The 23,330-nt window shown below is 36.8% G+C and overlaps 1 protein-coding gene across 3 annotated transcripts in view; it reads right to left on the bottom strand.

Annotated features, from left to right (window-relative positions):
* The window catches only part of PARD3B (par-3 family cell polarity regulator beta), a 1,146,560-nt gene that overhangs the window by 366,775 nt on the left and 756,455 nt on the right, over window positions 1–23,330 (bottom strand). For all 3 annotated transcript variants that reach the window (XM_010352639.2, XM_030916822.1, XM_010352640.2), the window contains one exon: window positions 18,724–18,768. In XM_010352639.2, the coding sequence (XP_010350941.1) occupies window positions 18,724–18,768 (45 nt within the window). The remainder of the gene's footprint in view (window positions 1–18,723; window positions 18,769–23,330) is intronic.

Here is a 23,330-nt window from a genome sequence, read left to right as displayed (position 1 = left end):
CTTCTTATATGGTGTAAGGTATAGATGGAGGTTCTTTTTTCTTTTCTTTTTGCATGTGGACATATAATTGTTCCATACTGAAGGTTTATAAGAAGTGAAATAACATAATTTTACTTTAAAATGTTCATTCTGTTAGCTATTTAAATGATAAAGTAAAACTCCTTGGCAAGGACTTTCAGGACATAGTTCCTGATTGCACTGACAGTTATCTACTGCTTTTGCTTGGACCTCCTCTTATGTTCCTTGCTACTTCCATATACTCCCACTGTTTTTGCCCCACCACCTTTGTCACCTTGATTACTCCTCCTTGGATTAAAGGAAGGAGCCAATGAAGAGAGAAAATCTGGAGACAGAAGAGAATGAACCATTAACTAATTGAACAAGGCTCTGAAAGAAATAGTTGGGTACAGATTCAGAACACAGAGGAGCTTAGAAAAGGGAATAACATATCTTCTCTAATATCCACCTCTTTTCCTTCATCTCTTCTTACTCTTGATATTTCTCCAGATTCATAAAGAATTACCCCCATGGCAGTACATTAGGCTTTCAATCTACCTCTATATTGTCTTTTGGTAGGATTCTATGCCTAGTTGCAGAATTTTCAATGCCTGCAATTTCAAAAGAAGCCCTGACGGCTGATATACTCTGAAATGAATTGATTGCTCCAGTACGTACTCACATCCAGAAATAAAATTTTTAAGAAAAATTATTTGTCAGCACCTGAGAATAAAATGTAAAGCAATCAATGGACCCTGTGAGTTGTCCCTCTTTGCAGGTGTTGCTGTAGCCATTTCAACTGACATGTAAGTTCCCAAAAACAGAGGTCAGGACTTTTCATGTCATGTATTCCCCTACATAGTACTTAGTGTGACTTCTATGACTGCAGTGCACTGAATGCATCTTAACTCACTGAAGACAATTCACAAGAAAATAGTTGTCTTTTAACACTCAAGTAACAACGTTATGGTCATAGGAAAAGGTGCTTCCTCCTTCTTATGCTTTTGAAACAACACAGAAGTGATTGGTAATCTGGCCCCTCTGCTACAGCCATATGCTCTGAAATGCAAGCTAGAGGGGCAGATGTATAATCTGGGAGATGATCCAAATCCATGACCTCCTTGAAGCCAAGGGTATTGTGTGTGCAAAGTCAGTTCTGGATGCCATGCCCAGAAATTTTAATTTATAGAAACCAAGGAAAAAAAATACAGAGAAAGAAGAAGAAAAATAAAAGCCTACTAGTATCTTCAGCTACAATACGTAACTAGTACATCATCTGTTTTACTTAAGTTGACCAAGGTAGTATCCTAGAGAAATAGTGGGGTTTCCCTAACCCTTGTAAACTCCAGTAGGAAAGGTAGGTCTTCAGCAATATGACTACGGGCTGTCTTGATCCAAATTCTCAATCCATTCTCTTTGCCAAACTCACCACTTACTCTATGGTAACAGTCTTACATGACTGGTAAGTACCACAAAAATTCCACAAAAGTATTAGGATATCTAGACTTTAGAAAGATGAAAAGCCAAAAATCATTCGGTGCAAAGCAGAGAACATATGAGGAGAGAGGCTTTTGTCAGAATAAATAGGACTGGTTTTGATTTGTTTTAGTACCTAAAGGACTTATCAAACAGCCTTCTCATGCACTACTCTTCAAGTGTGGTCATGACACGGAATTTACTCTGAAGAGCATTCCGGGGGTTCAAAAAGAATTCTAATTAGTATCTGATCCATGGCCCACATGGGCAAGGACTACAAATAGCCAGATAAGACTCTTTTTCCCCACTTTACGATAGGGTACATTATAATCTGATAAAAGCTCCTTTGTGAACCCTATTCTATTTCTTCCTATAACAATGAATCATTACAAGAGTCTCTAGACAGAGTAATAAACCATAGCTTGTAACTACAAATATAACGAGAACTTTTTATTATGTGGTTTCTTATTGAAAGGAATTTTCCATTTCAAACTTTCTCAGCATATTATGACCATCACTTCCCACTTTGTTCTTTTGCCATATGGTTTTCTGTATATTTCTAAGGAGCATTTTATATTGGATTGTCTTGTCAAAAGAGATCCAATGAAATAAAGCCATGTATGGCTTCATGTGTGCTCTAATCTGCATTAAACACAATGGTTTATTTGAATTCAGTCCTTTTAAAAGAATAATCATTCATTCATTCATTCACTCATTCTGCAAAGACACAACGGTGGTATCTTGGAGGATGTGGGAGTCAAAGTCAAAAGTAGGAGAGTTAAATCTGCATTAAACCCAATGGTTTATTTGAATTCAGTCTTTTACAAAGAATAATCATTCATGCATTCATTAATTTAACAAACAATTATTAGACTCTAGACTTCTGCTTCCAATAATATATCAATTCTCAAAATATGAATGAAATTCTGCATGTGACCTCACATGCCACAAATAGGTCTTGGATAGATTAAAAATGTACATTTAAGTGGGTTGATTTGTTCATATGAAATTAAGGGAAATCCTTAAGGAAAGCCCTTCAACAAGCAAAAAACAAGTGAAAAACCAAAAGTGAGTGATGGTAGGCAAGCAAACTTGCAATTTGAGATTTTGCCTTTTAGGTAAATGCTGAATCTAGGAACCTGCAGTTTGGGGAGGGACACAATAGCGGTATCTTGGAGGATCTGGGAGTCAAAGCCAAAAGTAGGAGAGTTAAAGCAGTGACCCTCAAGAGGCTTACAACCTTAGCAGAAGACTGGGCTGAAAAGCCTCATCCCCTGATACATTTGCTTAAGCAAAGCCAGTCTAAGAAAATATATTTCATCTCTGGCTCTAGATAGGAAAAACAACAATAAAAAAAAATCACCATATTCCTTTGAGAACTTGCAACCATAATACTGACCTTTTAGAGGTATTAAATCAAATTTATTTTCTCCCAATCAATTAAACTGTCAGACAAGAAATTATATGAAAGTGATCCCAGGTAAGCAGTGTCCCGCCACTACTCCAGAGGAAGCAAATCTAAATCCTCTTTGAAGAAAGGCACATGTAAATCAGGCTCCCCAAGATTCTCATACATTAAAGCCAACCAAATCTGACCTCCCAAATGGAAATGACCAAACTCATAAAGAAAAAGTCACCATGAATGAGAGTCAGCAGAGATGTGAGATTTAGACACTAAACTGGAGCTAGAAGATAGGTCTGGAGAAATTAGTTCAGGTTGTACATCCCTATTCCAACAATCCAAGATCTGAAATACTCCTAAATTCAGAACTTTTTGAGCACTGACATGATGCTATAAGTGGAAAATTCCACGTGACCTCACATGCCATTGTTTGTTGTTGCTGTTGTTGAGCAGCTGACATAGGTATTCTGGTGATGCCACTGTGCTGCTTTTTTTAGCTGAACACATTATTTTTTACTGTATTAATGGTGTTTCTATTTTTTGTCATTAACTACTCACGTGTGTAAGTATAAAAAATGATTGCCTAATGGTAGCATATAATTTCAGAGTTGGGAATGATGGTGATGCCAAACAACCACAGATTGACTACATGGGTGGCTGAGATAGTGACACTTTTGCTTTCTAATGGTTCAATGTACACAAACTTTGTTTTATGCACAAATTAGTAAAAATATTATATAAAATTATCTTCAGCCTATGTGTACAATATGTATATTAAATGTAAATGAATTTTATGTCTAGACTTGGGTCCCATCCCCAAAATATCTCATTATGTATATGCAAATATTCCAAAATCCAGAAAAATTTGAAATTCAAAGCATTTCTGGTCTCCAGCATTTTAGATAAGAGATACTCAACTTGTACTCAGAATAGAGTGCAGAGTCAAGGAGACAGAAAAATTGAGATTGAGAGGGTATGGCCTAAAAATCATTTTACTAAATAGTAAGAATTCCACAAAGAGAAGACAGAATGAACAAGAGGCATAGTGACAGCCATAACATCCCAGAAGTGATCAAAAAAAATTAATATAAAGCCATAGGAGTCATACCATACACCAAGGAGGATAATATAAAGATATCTACACCAAAACCTAGACTGTAGTGAAAGTGAACATCAAGGACAAAGAGAATTTAAAAGTAACCAGAGGTAAAAGACTTATCAAAGGTAAAGAGAAGCCAATTAGACTGATGGCTGACTTTTCAGAGCAGAAATCATAAGACAATAGACGAAGATCTCCAATGTGCTATGAGTCTAACATCATATATCCAACAAAAACTAGTTGCCAAGGAAAATACATGTTCTAATAAACAAAACGGTGTCATAATTAGACTAGCATTAAAGAATGTCTGGAAGGCATACTTCAGAAGGAGGAAAAAGACCTAGGAGGTAAGGCAGAGATTCAAAGAAGAATGGCGAATTAAGAAATTGGTAAATACTTGGCTAAGTCTGAACAAATACTGAATGCATAAAACATTGAAACAAATATGTAATTTGTGGGACCAAAAAAATAAGAAAGAAAACAAAATGGAAATCATATAAAAATTGGAAGTGGGTAAGGAAAGCTAAAGGGTTCTCCGTTCCTTGTATTGTTTGGGAGAAGGATTAGATACAGACTAATTTTAGATTTTGTTAGGTATGCATGACAAAAATGTAGTGTATAATTTTCAAATCATTATCAGGAAAAAAATGGGATTAAAAAGCAATTCAGCCTAAAATGACGAGAGGAAAAAAAGGTCATTAAAAAGAGGTCCAAATATAAAACTGAAAATAAAACATAAACCTAAATATGCCAGTAATTGCAATAAATGTAAATGTGTTAAACCCCAGTTACAATTCAGGGTGTCACAGTGAACTTCAAAACAAAATTCAGCTATTTATTAGGACAAGACATACACATAAAGCTTAAGGATACAGAAAGTTTGAGAGCAAAAATATGCAAGAAGACATATCAAGAAAAAAGATTTAGCAAGTACTATGTAAAGGATGCCTGCAGTGTGCCATACACTGCTCGTGGAACTGGTGATACAAAGTCTCTGCCTTCACGAAGCTCACTTCTGGAGGTAGGGGAAACAGACAGTAGTTTACATACATCAATACATGTACACACACTTACTACAGACTGTGATTAGCTCTATAAGGAAGTAAATAGTAAGGTGAGAGAAATTGGCTTCTTGGTTGGGTGACTATTTTAGATAGTTTTAAATTATCTTTGAAGAAAGAACATTTGACCTGAGAATTGAATCAGAGTGAATTAGCCATACAGAGTGGAAGATCATTCTGGGCAGATGGAATGCATGTGCAAAGGCCTGAGGCGAGTTCTCCTCACTGAAGCTCTCCAGGTGATGGTGGCTTGGGAAAGGGTAGCAAGTGAGGCTTTGGGATGTATTCTCATGGGATCAACCTGATTTCCTGCTGGTAAATGTCAGGGCTTAAGAAAGGAAAAAGTCAAAGCTGACTGCATCTGGCAAGGCTTTCCAGGCCCACATGGAAGTGTACCATTGCATCTGTTACGTTTCCCTCTCCAATGAAGGACTGTTGGGGGACTATATTTGAAAATATAACTCAAGTTAGACTTGATCGAGAGAAGTTTATAGTTAGTAAAAGGTGAAGCTTTGTACATTTCTTGCATGGAAGAAGAAAGTGTTCAACCAGAAATGAAGGCATTTGACTACAGACAGGAAAAGGGACCCGAGGTGTAGGTCATTGTTATGTATCCTGAAGGTCTCGGTAGAGCCCTTTGCTCAAACTAAGATTCCCTGAACTTTGTAAAGAAGCATGATAGAAACTGTGGAAATGCTGATAGAAGCTTACAGAATTAATCAGTATTTTTCAAACCTCAACAATTTGTGTTACCACTTTATAATACTCTGCCATTTTCACACAGCATTTTGTATTCTTATTTCCTTAAAAATAACTCACAGTTGTTGCACAAAAATTTTATTTGCAAAAAACATGTAGCAGTGCTGTAAGTGAAAAAACAGACTTTTACTAATGTACATTAATTTGAATACATAATTTTTCAAAATAAAGAGTGTTTGCTCATATAAACCATTTAAAATAGGGTATGGGCCACCAGACTACTAAATCAACCTACAGTAGTATTTTCTGTGAGGCCTGTTAGTGCAGCAGTAAAATGTCTCCATCACCAGTTTGATGCCAGTATTTCTAAATATCGCTCACAGCTCACTGAGGGCATGCCATGATATTTTACAAAACTAAAACCAAACTGTCTTTCTTTTTTTTCTTTCGCAGTTGTGGTTTGGTTTGCTTGGTTTAAAAAGGTATGCACTTTAAAAAAAAAACTGATTGGTTAATAAAAGAGTTTTCGTTCAAAAGGTAACTTTGAATGGCTTTGTTCTCTTTTGATGGGGTGGAATCTGTAAGCTGTTTTGTAGGGGCATGCGGTTTCTAATTATCAGTAGAGTGGGAATGATTTTGCATTTGCTTATTTTAGCAAGAAGTAATCTAGGTTCCTTTAAGTTTTCTCTTTCATTTCACAAATTCTTCATTAACCACCTAATTATAAGTCTGTTTTTATTAGATACAGTTAGGCATCGTGGGCCTCTAAAAAATGGACTTTTTGTACATGGCATTGCATGGGTACCTTATTACATAAATTACTAGGACTAAGTTTTTGCCCTCTAGGATACCAAAAATTGACAAGGGGGTTTAATATTCCCTAATTACGTTTTTCCTTATGGGTTTTTTTTCTTTTCCAGCAACCCATAAATGACACGTCTCATGGTTAAGCCTTTCTCCATTCTCTTTTCTTCCAAAATACTTCTGTGCTGCAAATAGGTTCCCAAACAGGTTTCCAGTATGACTCAGGGATTCAGCCTTTCATCTCCTTCCCAGAAACTAGAAACTCCCTTTTCCTGTGGTTCTTCTGCCCATAATCTTTGCCAGTCCCCATGCTGAATCCTTCCATTTGTACAATATTTCTATTACTAGGTTTTGTATGTGATGGTTTATGTTTAAAAATGTTATTTTTCAATCCATAAATTGTTACCTAAATAGTACATTAAATATAGTCTGAATGTAAAACTCAAATACTACAGATAAAGCAGAAGGTCCCTTTGACCCCCAACCCTAATCTTCCTCCTCAATAAAGATAACCATTGTTACTTTTTCTATGCATTTGCATTTATACATAAGCACATGGTATTGCCACTGTTTGTATTCCTATTGTTGCTACTAAACTGTGAGAAACTTAGGGGTAGAATCCATATTCTACACCACTTTGTATTTGCAGTAGCTGGCAAAGAGCCTGGTATACGGTACATGTTCAATAAATATTAGCTTACTAAATGAGTTTATCATTGGTTGCCCCCCTCTATGCAATAGATAACAGGGTTTTCCTTTCTATATGAAAAAAGGGTAGATTTGGGGAATATTAATAATATAAGGGAGCCATGGCTATTGACCAAGGAGATTAAACAAAAACAGCCTGAGAGGGATCTTTGAGCCTGTGATACGTAATATAAAATATATATTTGGTTTTCCTCTCATGTCCTGACACTTAGCTCCTAAAACCCTTGGAATCTCCAAAGTGACGTATCTTTAAATGTTGATAATATGACTGATGAACAAGAGCTCTTAAATAGCCTCAGGATTTGGGGCTGCCTGCCAAGGGAATCAACCAAGTGACTAGAGGGTTGGAACTTTCAGTCCTACCCTCTAAGCCCCAGAGAGAGAAAAAGGGCTGAAAGTTGAGTTGCTAACCAAGGACCAATAATGTAATCAATCTGAACTACTTAAGGAAGCCTCCGTAATAACCCAAGAGGACAGGGTTTGGAAAGCTCCAGACTGCTGAACACACGGAGATGCGTGGAGGGTGGTGCACCCAGAGAGCGCATGAAAGCTCCTAGAACCTTCCCACAACCTGGCTCTATTCATCTCTTCCATCCAGCCCTTCGTTTGTATCCTTTGCAATGCTCTTTATAATAAATAAGTAAGCCTAAGTAAATAATTTACGTGAGTTCTGTGAGCTACTCTAGAGTATTGATTGAATCTGAGGAGAGTCATGGGAACTGTGAATGACAGCTGGTCAGAGGCCAAGTCACAGCTTAGGACTTGGGACTGGCTTTGAATGGGACAGGCTTGTGGAACTAAGAGCTGAATCTGTGGGATCTGACTCTTTCGTCAGGTAGACAGTGTCAGAATTGAATTGAATTATAGGACACCGAGTTGCTGTCCACTGAAGAACTGGTCAGTGTGCGGGGAAAAACCATACACATTTTGGTGACCAGAATTGAAGCATTCTGTGCTGTGCTTAGTATTCTGTGTTGTATGTGTGAGAATAGAAAAACTGTTTTTCTCCCTATCTCTTACAGGAACTGACAGGCTCTGGAGCAGAAGTGTGAGTTGAGGCAAGAAAAGTATGAAAGAACAGAACCTAGAGTCACTAGACGTTAAACAATACTGGGCACCAAGAGAGAGCCAGCCTGAGAAAGCAGGGGAAGGTTTCTCTGGGAGGTGTGTCTTCAAGAGTTCAACTGGGGCTCCGAGGCATGAAAGGGCAAAATATGATTAGAGAGTAACTGTGAGTAGCGGGGAGTTGGGAACCTGTAGATAGAGGGTGATGGTGGCAAAAGACAAGGCTGGAAGGGCAGGTCATGACAAGGTGATGGAGGCGTTGTTATAACTGGTTAATAATACTGAAATTCGTCACATTACTGGAGCCTCACTGTAGGAACGAAAGAGTGCTTTGTAAGGAGGCAACACTCTTCTTGAAATATATGTCTTTTAAGGCTTCCTATTACTTCCAGTAAACAGTATTCGATTCATGTTTGAAACGCGTACACCTACACACCCTTCATCTTACATGAAGTAACAGCAATATTATGAAAACCAATACATCCTAAAATATTTGTCAACGTTAGTTGGCAATATTATAACTTTAGCAGATTTTAAAAATAAAATTTCAGCTTGATATACATTATTTAACATAGACTGGGAGGTCCATTATGTAGGAGCTCACCTTCAGATTTCCCAGGTTGAGTTTTTAACGTGTACTTCCAATATTGCGTGTCAGCTAAGATTTACTTGAAAAATTTTAAGATTTAAAACATTGCTAGAATGGCTAGATAGCCATTCAGTGAACACTGGCAGACGAGATTTTCCAAAGATGTATAAAATGAAAGGTCTTGCAAGTAGGTAGCTTATAATCTCCCTTGGTCACTGGAATCAGAGCATCTCAGATTTTTTTTTTTTTAAGTTTCTCTACAACTAATTTACACATAAAATATCTTTCTTTAGAAGAGCAATTTTAAATCCCAAGTTTCAATGTAAATCTTTCTAAAATAATTAGGTGGGGACTGAAAATCTTTCTAGCTCTTTCCAAATCTATCCTTCATAAGGGCCTGCTATTATATAAAGCTACTAGGTATAGACTCTGATCATTTTATTAGAATATTCTCATTGCAAAAAGTGTACTGATGGTAGCCTACAGCCAAACATAGAGGAAAAAAGATATAATTAATGTTAAAATTGTAGGTTAAAATTCAGTTATTATTCAGTCGTTATGTTTTCAAGAATGTGATTTATTTCTACCCATGGTACATCCAAATTCATATAATGAAATTCTGATTATGGCATTTTACTGTAATTTTTAAGTTCATTACTGCTTTGTGTGGCTCCTACTCTTGCTCCTCTCCAGCGGCAGAGCTGATCCTAAGTTGGGTGTAGATAGCTCAGCCTACAGTAAAGTTTTGATGTCAAACATTCACTTTGGATTTATCAATCTTTATGTAACCGCTTAATAACATTTTTTAACTCAGATGATCACTCTGGTATTTAGAAGCACAATTAGAATTGTCACTTCTAAACCACTGTTTTCTAAATATATAAGACATATATTACCCACGGATAGTGAAGTTTGAGAGATCAGCCATATTAGAAGTATCTGATGTATTTAAAAATACCCTCTTCTCTTTATAAAATTATTTTTCATTTATTCAAACAATTTAACAAATTTTAGAAACTATAAATTTTCTAAATCAATGCACACTGAAGCACAGTAAATTTTATCTCCAAGGATAAACTGTCAAATTATGAATAATGAGAAAGATAGGATAATGAAGAGTTTTGCTACTGAGAATTCTATAATGTAAATATCAATATATGAGGTCAAAGCAGACAAATATATACCAAAATACGCCATATCAATACATTCCATCAGAGCTCAGAAATAATTTCCCCTGTGCATTTATGTTAAAAAGAAAGAAAACACAATAATAAAGCTAAAAAGTATAATGAGTAGCAGCTATAGACTTACAAAGTATATACAAATTTTGAACAAAATAAAGATTTTTTGTATGTAGAAACTTATTAAATTCTGGTAGGTTTTAACAGAAAAAGCTTAAAAGAAAAATTATCAGTGCTATGCCAAACAAATCTTTCTATTATTCATGCTGAGTATAGGGAAATTTGGGGGATTTTAATGATGGTTTAGGTTATTAAATCAGGCAAAACTGGTCGCAATAATGCTCATGGTACCAAGTATGAGACTGCTGAAATAGAAGTCAACAGATCGGAGCCTGGGATCCGTTGCTAAAAAGCTGGGCCTCTGATGAGGTTCACTTCCTCTCTCTGGGCCTCAGTGTACTCTTTCAAGTAGTCTGGTTGTAATAGACACATATAATACTACCTTTAATCCTTGTACTCTGTAATTTCACTATAAGTAGAGAATTGGAAATATAATCGGAAAGGATAAGAAACATTTTACTTTAGGAAAGACCCTTGACTATAGTGTGTGTGGATGTGTATGAATGTGTATGGGTACACGTATGTGAAACATAGGTTTTTTCTAGTTCTCCATCCAATTTTGCTTCAGTGACTTAAACATACCCCAACATGGGTTACTTATTATCTATAGCATTTCTTCTTTTCTTTGGCAGTCTGTTATCAACCCTATAATGTAATTATATACAGATCTGACATCATGTAGAAAATTGAGACCATTAACTTTTTTTTTTTTTTTTTTGAGACAGAGTTTTGCTCCTGTCACCCAGGCTAGAATGCTGTGGTACGATCTCGGTTTGGTGCAACCTCTGCCTCCCAGGTTCAAGCAATTCTCTTGCCTCAGCCTCCCAAGTAGCTGCGATTACAGGCGCCTGCCACCACATTCAGCTAATTTTTGTATTTTTAGTAGAAACGCAGTTTCACCATGTTGGCCAGGCTGGTCTGGAACTCCTGACCTCAAATGATCGTTTGCCTTGACTTCCCAAAGTGCTGGGATTACAGGCGTGAGCCACCGTGCATGGCCAACCATTAACATCTTTAATTCCCACTCCTTTGCCTACAAATTTATCTATAACACAGGCACCCCTATCACCTTCCCTACACCCAGCACTCATCCTTGCCAAGGCCAACTACTACAAAACTACACTCTTAAACCAGTTCCTTAAACAATTGCTTCTTTCCCAATCCATCTTCTCCTTATGAATATCTCTTTTCTTTCATTCTATAAACATGATTCAGTGTTTCTCATTAATAAGATAAAATAGAACAATAAAAACAACTTTTCTTATCTTCTCTAGATAGATCTCTCTCCTTTCTCTTGATGTTAAGTTTCCAGAAAGATCATCTATGCTTGTTTTATCTCCCATTCCTAGTGGAAAAAAGTCATCTTTTCAAACCTTCCGTAAACCTGGGACCATTTCCTCCTGGAAATTCTTGATCTCCTCATTCATCAGACACAGGAAATCTTTAAAGAAATAATTCATCTAGGCCACCGTTGAGTCTGAACTGACCCAAGTTTTTTCTTTATTCACCAAAAAAGTCGCCATCACGCAACCCCATCACTACTGCTGATCTCAGTCACTTCCAAGATATGAGACCCGGTCACCTGCTCTTTCCTGTGCTGTTGGCCTTATGATACCACTCTGTGTGTCTTCCAATGTGACTAGCTGTCCTACTTGTCCCCTCATCCTAGACTCTTCCACCTTGCCTTCTTGAGTCCAACTATCCTTCCATGGTTGACAAAATACTGTTCATTTTCAACCCAACCTCTTCTTTCAAACCACCTCAATTCTCCACTACAAATTATACTTTCTCAGCACCTTTCTCAGTTGAAGCTTCTCACACCCATATCACGGAGGTCAGGGTGAGAAGGAGATCCAACTTGGTTCTTTTACCTCATTTTCACTTTCTGCACTTTGCTCATATGGAATCTTGCTCCTGCACAGCTCATGCTAACCTGTCACTCTTCCTTCTACTCTCAATCATCCTTGCCCTCTACTACCTTCATCATCTATCCATCTGAAAGATTTCCATCTTGGAGTGTAGGTAATGGAACCCCAAGGAGGCTTCTCTCTCTTTCTGCTGGGCTCTGAAGAGGCAGAGGAGGTAGGGGAGGCTCCAAGCTGTGGGGCCATGACAGTACTGTGAGTCTCTCCTGCTTCCCCAGGTACTTCCAGTGCCTGCCCAAATTTGGTCTCTTCGCACCCATCCACAAGGTGATCCATATTGGCTTCCCATCCACCAGCCCAGCCAAGGCCAAGAAGACCAAGCGTATAGCCATGGATGTGTCAGCACTGACCCATAGTCCCAGCATTTCCTCCATCAGTTCCATCAGCTCCGTGGCCTCCTTTGTATGTGTGTGTGGGGGGGTGGGGGAGGGGTGGGGAGAGGCGGCCACAGCCTTTGTGTTAATACACTTCACTCTTAAGTGTCTATCTACCCTGTCTCTATCTTCTCACTCTTGTTATCAAGAAGTAAATGCTGCAGGAAATCGCTGGTCAACACCTGCAGAAAAGCTGGTCCTAACCTGAAAGTTGGAGCTAAATCCAAATACTGGAGATACCAGCAAATTCCAGTATACCTGGAGATATGTGATCAAGAAATAAATGTTTCCTGTTGGTTTTATTATGCAGCATAGTTGTAGCGATAAGTGACAAGTACAATGACAATCAAGGTGGATACCCTTTTTTACTTACCCATTAAGTTTAACTTAAAAAAAATACTCAAAGCTTTCTTGCCTAAATATTTCTTACTTTTCTTTCCCCTTCCATTGCTAATCACTGACACTTATGCCAACATCATCTGTCATCTGGACTATTAGTCTGTCTCTCCTTTTTTTTGGCAGGGGCGGGGGGCATCCCTTCAGGTTCCTACAGTCAAAAGATTGATATTACTAGAATATAAAAGTGACTTCTTTTCTTTAATCTGTTTGGATTATCTGAGCCTATGGGATAAAACGGCACTTTTTCATTTGGTGGGAGTCCATATGGTCTAATCTTTGCCTACTTGGCTTAACTTGATATCTCGCCACTTTCCCTTTGTACTACTGCCACACTGAACTGCTTAGAGTTTCTTAAATATACCATGATGTTTCATGTTCTCAGGACTTTCCAGATGTCTGAAATGTGTTGGCTCATTGACCTTTTCTATATCTCCAATTTCTATTTTGCTTTCAGATCCTGCTATGGAAGCACATCCTTTCTGAAACCTGACAGCCATCCCCAATTCCAAATGGAATTAAGCAGTATTTCCTCTGTGAGGTTTTTGCATTGAACTCTTTAACATGAGGGTATCAAACAGATACTGAATTAGGCATTTGTATTTTTTCTCCTCTACCACATTATAAACATTTTATAAGGCTGAGAACGTGTCTTATTTTACTTTGTATCTCAGTACTTAACACAATATCTGTTGCAGAGTGGGCATTTAGTAAACATGAGTGGAACTAAAATTATTTAGTTTGAAATTTGATTTGGAAACATACGTTGTCTCTTTTTTACTCATGAATTTTAGAGATGCATAAACTAGCTCCACATTTGAGGAGTAAATAATTTTATTAAAAAGACTGATATATTTGTTTCTATTCAGTTTGATTCACTGAATTTTAGAGACCACATTATTCAATAATTTTTTTGCAAACGTGGAAATATCAGAGTTGCTTCACAATCAACTTTGTATAGGAAGAATACTAGACATATTGCTAAGTTCTTTATGACAACTTCCTGAATCCCATGGAAATATAAACCAAGGCTGCAGCATGTGAGAAATGTATATATTTCTTGTGTCTAAAGCTATATTTATCCAACATAACAAACGACAAAAGCTTAGAAAGCATCCAATAAAGATGTTTGTCCAAATAGAGAACCATGCTGTCATATTTAAATGAGTCAATGCGAAAAGAAAGAGTTCAAGTGAAAATTTTAGCTCCGCATCAATAATAACCATAAAAATTCATGAAAATTTGCAATCCAATTAGAAGATGTAAATATTTTTAAAATGGCCATAACTAGCATTCCAAAATGTAAATGCACATTTCAATTTTAATATTCTATGGAAGTCTGGAATAATAAGACTCAACACAATTTATGAAATGTCATTTAATAACTCATTGCTCTTGAATTAAAGTGACTATCCAATCACCCTATGGTTTTAAAAGCTCTGTTCTTTTGCAAGGATCTAGAAATTTCTTAGGCCACATTTGAACACTCTAGATTTGAGGTTTATACACATTGCATTTAGAACAAAATGTAAGACCTGCCGAAGTAGTAATTTGCATACTAAACTCTTGGCCTTTGTTATAAGGATACACATTACCTGCACATGCACCTTTGCTATAATTCATACACATCTAATGCACATCTTCTCTCTCACACAGCTCTCAACTTGGCCCACACATTCCTATACATGTACACATGCACAAATACGTGTAAGGAAACAAAGGCAAGAATGATCAGATTAGATGTCCCTCTCATACTCAAGGAACTACAGTAGTTTGGTAGAGAAATTATAGCTATTGTGTTCCTGGTTCAGCTGGCTGAGCTTACACAATGCAAGTAAAGATGTATCAGATATCTTGATATGTGTGTATCATGTAGGGGCTGTGTCTTACTCCTGCATTCTCTGTCTTTGGAATGTGGGCATAAGGCACATGCTAGTGAAATATAAATTGCCCCAAAGCATAAGCTCCACCCTACAATACTGGGGTTCATATCCTTACCCCAAACTAGTTACCAGCTGGAGATCAAGTTTTTCAATTTTTAATTTTTTATTTTTTTGTGTGCTCTGTTGCCCAGGCTGGGGCACAGTGGTGTGATCTTGGCTCACTGCAACCTCCACCTTGTGGGTTCAAGCGATTCTCTTGCCTCAGGCTCCCAAGTAGCTGGGATTACAGGTGTGGGCCCCCAGGCCCAGCTAATTTTTGTATTTTTAGTAGAGATGGGGTTTCACTATGTTGTCCAGGCTGGTCTCAAACTCCTGACCTCAAATGATCCGCCTGCCTTGGCCTCTCAAAGTGCTGGGACTACGGGTGTGAGCCACTGCGTCCAGCCGAGATCAAGTATTTAAATTCCCTGAGCTTCAGTTTCTTCATCAAACTGTTAGGATACCAAACATACTTAGTGGCCTCACATAGAAATAGTCCCCTAGATTGTTAATGAGTACTTGCTCATTAATTGATAAAGTGGTCTCAGAAAAGGTCTGGACTTGCTGCCAACCATTACTTTCACAGACTTGCCCGTTTTACAGCTATATGGACAGGTGTTTGAGAATATAAGAAATTAAAACAGAAATAGCCAAGCTTTTTAGTCCATTTTGCTAATTAATATGTCAGAGCTCATAAAGAAGAACTCATCGGCTTTCTTCAGTACTGCATCATCTTAAAGAGCTGGGTCAGCAAAGATCTCTGCAGACAGTCAATACATATTAAAACAGTTCCAAGCAGTAAATCAAAACAAAAAAAAAATAAAAAAGAAGACACTAAAAAAAGTAAAATTTATAAGCCCTTTCTGTCTGAACGTAAAGGAGCATTAAACTATTGGTTGAGGTGTCATTTTAGTACAGAAAGAAAATAAGGAAGAATTCCTTCTCAGACATATGTTAAGACCCTGAGTTTAACCAAAATTAAAGCATAATAATAATAAAAAAGCTGTGCTAAATTTGATGTCATTTTCTCTGGATCCTAATGTTCCCTCAGAATATTTAAATCATTTAAAAATGGTTTTATTGTTAAAACATACATTTTTCTGTTTTTTTTTTTTTTTTTTTTTTTTTTTTTTTTTTTTTTTTTTTTTTTTCTCCAGCCATTGCTAGAATTTGAATTTTGTCAGACTTTAATGAGTGAAACAAGGAAAGAGGTTAAAGACATTTTTGGTTTTTCAAGGCTCTATGAAACTTGTGATTTCTCTTCAAGGAACCAAACAAAGGGTATTTTATTTCTAACTTCTCTAGGCAGGTCTTACCATACTATAAACTTAAATACCTCTCATATGTGGAGGAGGATTCTACCAGCTCAGAAACAGGAGAATCATCCTGCTATCTTCCTTGTCAAAGTAATGAGATGCAGTGCCCTTTTGGGGAAACCCCTGAAATAGGTCCTCAGAGAAATCTCAAGAATACTGGATGAATTCCAGAAGGGGTGAGGGGAACACTACACTTTGGGCCAAAAATGTTAGAAAGATTTATTTTACCTGGGCCTTTGATTGGATCTGAGCTCTGAAGTGTCAACCATTTAAAAATTAAGCCAAGAAAACGGTGCCAAAAATATTGTCACAAATTTGGGGGGTACCCAAGCCAGACCAACAGATGGAACTTGACACGAAATGGCTCTTTACAGACTAAGTAGCTGACTCAAGAAATTTTAACTCAGATGAATTTATTAAAATGTTGAATGTCGTCTCGAATAAGAGGCTGGATGACAGATTTAGGTCAGTATATACAATTTAATTTGTTTAACTTCCTGTTGGTCTTGGATAGTATAAAAGCTGCTCACATTTCTATAGCTAAAGAGAAAGAGTGAGAGGCTCTTCTTAGCATTAAAAAAAAAAAAAAAATAGCCAGGCACCATGCGCGTGCCTGTAATCTCAGCTACTTAGGAGGCTGAGGCAGGAGAATTGCTTGAACCTGGGAGGCAGAGGTTGCAGTGAGCAGAGATTGTGCCACTGCACTCCAGCCTGGGCAACAGAGCAGGACTCCGTCTCAAAAAAAAAAAAAAAAAAAATCATATTTTAACCTAAATATTCTGAAGATCTGAAGAAAGAAAGAAAGAATTTGGGAAAGGGGGCAATATTGTAACAAAAAGAAGTTAAGTGATTCCTTTTAACAATGGTGAGGTAAGCAGAGATTTATAAGTTAAAATACGATCTGGTAACTTGCTTAGTGGTCACAGATGACCTGTAGCCGACTGAGACTACAGGTGAATTTAGATGAATTTAAAAATGATTTTGTAACTAAAAGAGGTTGTTACAATCAAGAGAACCCTTATCCCTCTGCTGCTGCAGCTGCCGCCGCTGCCACCACCACCACCACCAAATCCCAATGAGACATCCCTTCACATAATAGCAGTGTGCTTGGAAATTAAGATGAGAATAAGATTTGATTTCCTGGAAAAAGCCAGAAAATTTACTATTTGCTCATTTTCAAAAACCAAATAGATAAACATTCCGGAAAAGGAAAAGGACTTCAACTTTTTGCCTTGAAGCCTATCCCAATACACAGAAAAGACTTTTCATCTTCAGGTATTATTTTATACACACACACACACACACACACACACACACACACACACACATATATATATATATATGAACCACAAGCACTAGCATGCATTTAAGATGAAGATATTATAGATTATTCTTGGGGTTCCCTGGTCATGATAACTTCCTTCTGAAGCTCCTAAAAATATGTCCAGTAGTAGAGAATTTAATGGAAGAGGATGCTGGGAACAAACAGCATGTGGCAATTTATCACTCCCACAGAAATCTCTTCTTTCACAGTGATCTAACTTCTTAGGCTTTTTATTAAGAAAAGCAAGAAAAAAAATCTAAGAGTTGTGAACCAGCCCTTCCCTGCTGTTATCACAAGAGAATCTGGAGAAAGAAGAAAGAAAAAAATTCATAATCTTGCCCTGGAACATGATGGAGGTAATGAGGCAACAAGGCCACTTACTGCTAAAAACATAATTGGCACACAAACACAGGAGACACTTGGTGATGGGAAAGACTTCTTTGTTTCACCAACGGAGTGATGTCAGCAAATCATAATCCTTCTGTTGTTTGGAGGGGCAATGCTACAAGCAAAATGGACATTTTCTCCCCCAAAATAATGTGCCCCTAGAGGAAAGGGATTACTCCACTATTTGCTAGCTTAGTAGCTTTAAACATTTTCAACTAATGTGAATAAATGATGATGGAGGAAGGAAAAAGGAGTAGGAGGCAGTCTACTTGGCCATGAAGAAACAGCTTGGATTTTATAAGTGAAGGTAACTCACACATGATAAAGACCTAAGAGACACTTAGGAATTTTTGTGGACTTTCCAGAGAATATCTAGGGAGCTCATTCATGTCTCTAAAGAAAAATAATGCATACATCCCTGGAACAATCCATTTTGATGACAGGCAGAAAAAAAAAAAAAGAAAAAAAATTCTATTCTTTTTTGAGGAGAAAAATATGACCATATCTTTCTTATTCTGGAATCCTTTGTCCTACCACTTAAATATGAAAGTCATCATGGGAAAGAGTCTTGAACTTCCTTGGGTTTTCTTGCAATTTTTTTTAAGTGTTCAGCTGGAGTACAGATTTAAGATTTTTGGTTATATATATATATATTTGGAAATCTTTATTCTTTGCTCCCAAACATTCTGAGTTAGCATACATTATGCCACTATACACACAGCCAAGCAATAATTCATCTTTGTGGAAGTCAGAGACATCTCATGTATTAATTAGAAAGCCTTTCAGCGACTAGTGGATAGAAACAGGTTCCAACTGCTACTAAAACAGCCAGTGATTTCCAGGAAGGGGAATACAGTCAGTTACAAGGAATTTCTTACCCGATTTGTGTCCAGCCAATGAGTGAACCTTGCTTTCATCTGGCACTGAGAAGAATAAATGAAAGAGATGAGGATCAGACCGGCTTGTAAATCAGACAATTTTTAAACAGTAAATTAATATATATTCATAATAAGTTAAATATTTTACTGGCAGAGATTTGAGAAACATTTTTTTCTTCCAGCCTACCCTGGGGTACCTCACTTTTATTGGTAGATATCTTGAAGACAGCTATGAATAAGTATGTTTATTAGATCTTTTATGAATATAACTTCATTTTCTCTTTATTTTCTTTATTTTAACTGGGTTGTTGCTTCCATGTTTACAACAGGAGAAACCAAATTCATAGACCCAGGGATGTACACAATATAATAAAATTTTTTCAGCATAACAGCAATACATGTGTTTGTGTCTGTATGTATATTAAATACTTAAGAATTAGACTTCTGTATCTAGTCAAAATAGAGTAAAAGGGAACAGATTTGTAATCCTCCCCGAAACAATTTTAAAAACTAGACAAAACAAGAAACAATGGCATTCAACAGATTAGACATCAGGCAACAAAATGCAGTGACCCCAAGAGATGGAAAACAAAGGACGTAAACTCCACAATTGCCCCAGCTTATTCTCCCAAGAAAGCCTCCAGGCAGCTGTGCAGGAAAGACAACACCCAAGCAGAACCCAGTGATGGCCCCAGCTTGAGGACGTGGTGCTGGCCATCCCAGGAAGCCAAAGAAGACAGAGGTTGCAGAGCAGAGAACCAGAGAGGAAAGAGCAATACTATCTTCAGAAAAGTCTCTTCATATATTTAGTTGAATACTGATGATCACATGTGTGTAAGAAAATTACCCCAAGAGTTGGCAAAGAACCATCCCAAACTGGAAAAGGAACAGCATCTGAAGTTCACATAGGGCTGGGAATAGTGCCTATTTCCAACAGCCAGTGTGGAAAACTTCATAACTGAAGGGCATCCATTCGAATGTGAAGAAGGGTCTTGTCTCAACAGTGGGGAAAAACTAACTCTAGATTAACAGAGCTCTGATGAAATGGATTCATTTTTAAAAGACAATTACTGAAGCTCATATAGGAAGAATTAGATAGTATGGGTAGCCCTATAGTAATTTTTTGAAAAAAAAAAAAAATGTGTTTATACGTAAAACTTCCCCACAAACAAAACTCTAGGCCCAGATGGCTTCACTGGTGAATTCTACCAAACATTTAAGAAATAAATAAGACCAATTCTACAGAAAATGTATTAGAAAGAGAGAGGATTTCCCATGCCATTCTATGAGGCTAGTGTTACTCTGATACCAATATCAGAAAAATACATGATATGGAAACTGCTACCCCATATCCTTCATGAACATAGATGCAAAGGTCTTAATCCTTAAGCATCTCTGCATAGATTATCACTTTCAACAAAAGCTGTTCATTACCATGTGCCACTATCTATGTTAGTACATAAAACTCTGGTTTCAAGGGTTGAAGCAAGGCAAGGGCAATCTGCTAATGAGAAGAATCTCTTCCATTTTGCCTAACATTAGATTGATCTCAGAGTAACATGTCCCTTTTTTTCTCTGCCCACAACATTCAGTCTTAATTGACCCAGTTACTATACATAATCTTCCCACTCCCACCTGGCCCTTCTTTTCTAAGCGATTTCTTTATTTTTCAGATAAAAACACTACATATCTGTGATTATTCTGTTCCCAACTGCTTAAAAATATTGTTGGACTTTTTGTTTTATTTCCAGTTGGGAGGTAAGTATTTATAAGGCACCACTTGTGAGCCAAATTCTGTTTTTCTCAGACCTAAAAAGCACTTACATAGAATCAATTTACACTGTAAGTAGAAAAATATTAGAAAACAATGATAATGATTAAAAATAACCTTAGCAACTAATATTTACTGAGTACTTGTAATACACAGGTTTTATGCTATGCACTTTGTATCTGTTCATTCATTCAATTCTCACAACGACCTGGAAAGTATTATTATTACTATCTTTATGTTACAGATAAAGAAACTGACATATGCCTCATAAATGGAGAAGCCTGAACTTAAATATGGCACTCTTAACCACTCCATTCATTACACTTGTGGTAAGAGTCACAGAAGAGTCACTACCTGAGAAACCTGGAATATAAGACAACACAACCAACTCTATGCTAAAAAACTACTCTCTTTATTTGAATATGTGCTATTAATAGTTATCGCTCTGTGGTGACCAATCTTAATAAATGTTAGCTATAATTTTGTTTAACATGTTTTGAAATTGATGATTCTGATGGGTTCAAGCTAAAATATCCATTCTCATTCTACAAATGAGAAATAATCTTTCTGAATTGGAATCCTTGTTTGGAAACAACAGTTTTGTGCAAATCATTTTAACTTTCTGTGGCCTCAGTCTCATCATAAGAAGATATTGCTTACCCCACAGGTATGTGGTGATGATTACATGTGCAAACATATGCAAGGTACTTAGAAGACCACAGAGTAAGTGCTTAATAAATATGGACTACTGTCATCACCAATGAGAAACAAAATAGAAAGTCAGACTAACATCATAGCTAGTAAACAGACAGACATGGGTTGAATGCCAGCATCACCAGGCAAGTTACTAAGCTCTTTTTTTTTTTTTTGAGACAGAGTTTCGCTCTTGTTGCCCAGGTTGAAGTGCAATGGCACGATCTCGGCTCACTGCAACCTCCACTTTCTGAGTTCAATCGATTCTTCTGCCTCAGCCTCCTGAGTAGCTGGGATTACAGGTATGTGCCACCATGTCCGGCTAATTTTGTATTTTTAGTAGAGACGGGCTTTCTCCATGTTGGTCAGGCTGGTCTCAAACTCCTGACGTCAGGTGATCCACCTGCTTTGGCCTCCCAAAGTGCCAGGATTACAGGTGTGAGCCACTGTGCCCGGCCACTAAGCTCTTTTTTAGCTTTAGTTTCCCCATATGAGAAATGGGGGAAAAACAGTACAAACAGTACACAGAGAGTTGTGGGAACTAAATGAGAAACAATGTATAAAAGCACTTTGCACAGTTCCAGACACATAATTCTCAATAAATGAAAACATTTGAGAAATGGAAGTTGTGACAGTGGTCAAGGTGGTGTATTTGATGACAGTTGTGGGGTTTGTGATTTAATTTGCTCAGGATTATAAAGAACTAAAGAGAGAAAATAATTGAGAGCATACTATGCTTCAGTAGGGCACTAGGTGCTTTCACACCGTTATTGTATGGATCATTCCCCAACCGCAACAGATATGACCTAGCAGTTTACCCGGCTCCTGAATCATTCTGCAGTGGAAGACAGGCAATGAAAGCACAGTAGACTGTATGGTTTTATTATGCATAGTCATTCAGAAGAAGGGATTCATACAAAGGTAAGGCTTTTGCTGTTTTGTTTTTATCTTTTTTAAAAAAAATTTAAGCTGATTTAAGTACTTGCAAATTCCCTGGCCATATTAGGCTTAACAAATTATCTTCTTAACTTTTGGGCTGAAAAATATTTATTATTTCTTATACTTATCATTATTTTAATTGACAATTTGAAATTACCTCGAACACTAATATAAACTATTTGAAAAACATTGTAGAAAACAAACGGGTGATAGGCATAAAAATTAGAGGACTTTCTCCAAAATATTCACTGACACAGATGTCTATCTTTAGGACAGAAGATAAATGAATAAACATAATGGAAAAGAGAGGGAACCGTAATGATTTAATTGATAGAATACATTTTATTTAAAAGGTTAAATTTGGAACAATCATCTTTTATACACATGCTTAGTGCTGGGAAGTAATTTAAATAACAGTAGCAAATGAGAAAATGAGGTAAAATTACACATGCCACCAAGTTGTTTTTATTTTTTTAAATGGCAAGTGTTATAATTAATACCCAACTTCCTTTATAACTCACATTACCTTAGAGCTACTATTAAAATTATCTCTTGGCGCTGAAGCTTAAGTCTAGTAGTTTCACTGCATAATATTTAGCACAGTGATTGGAATGGTAGTGATATGAAATACGACAGGTGTGTCATTTTAAACAAAGGACTTATTTACAAGAGATTGAAAAATAAATGGGCCTGGTGTGGGAAAGGTCTTTGATTCCAAAATGGTAAAGTATTAATTAAAAACATTGAGTAAGAGAGTGCTGATGGAGCAAGAGTCTAAGTTTCTTGTTCTAGTTCTGATGACAGAATTTTTTCTCCTTTTCTTTCTTCCTTCTTTTGAAAAAAGTATTTGTATTTACAGGTTATTTCATTGCCTTTCTTATCCTTCAGTTTTACCCAAAGACTGGTACTACTTGCTCTTGATTATCTTAAATGGATATTATAATAATTGAAGAGATACCAATGAAATGCTCAGGTTTCTGAAGCTGCAATTCATAAATATTTTTATAACTGTTATTTTATTATAACCATTATTACATACTTAGAGGGTACCATGGACTGCCTCCTCTTGATCTTTCTTTGGATTTATTTAGATAATAGGATTTCTACACTAACCTCATGCTTCCTCATACTCAATTCAAGATTGATGTACATTATTTTACTTAATTATCATAAGGTACTTAATAAAGAGGACACTCTTTGGCTG

The sequence above is a fragment of the Rhinopithecus roxellana genome, chromosome 14 (genome assembly GCF_007565055.1).
Source record: "Rhinopithecus roxellana isolate Shanxi Qingling chromosome 14, ASM756505v1, whole genome shotgun sequence".
Taxonomy (NCBI): Eukaryota; Metazoa; Chordata; class Mammalia; order Primates; family Cercopithecidae; genus Rhinopithecus; species Rhinopithecus roxellana.
This window is presented reverse-complemented; position numbering and strand designations above follow the sequence as displayed.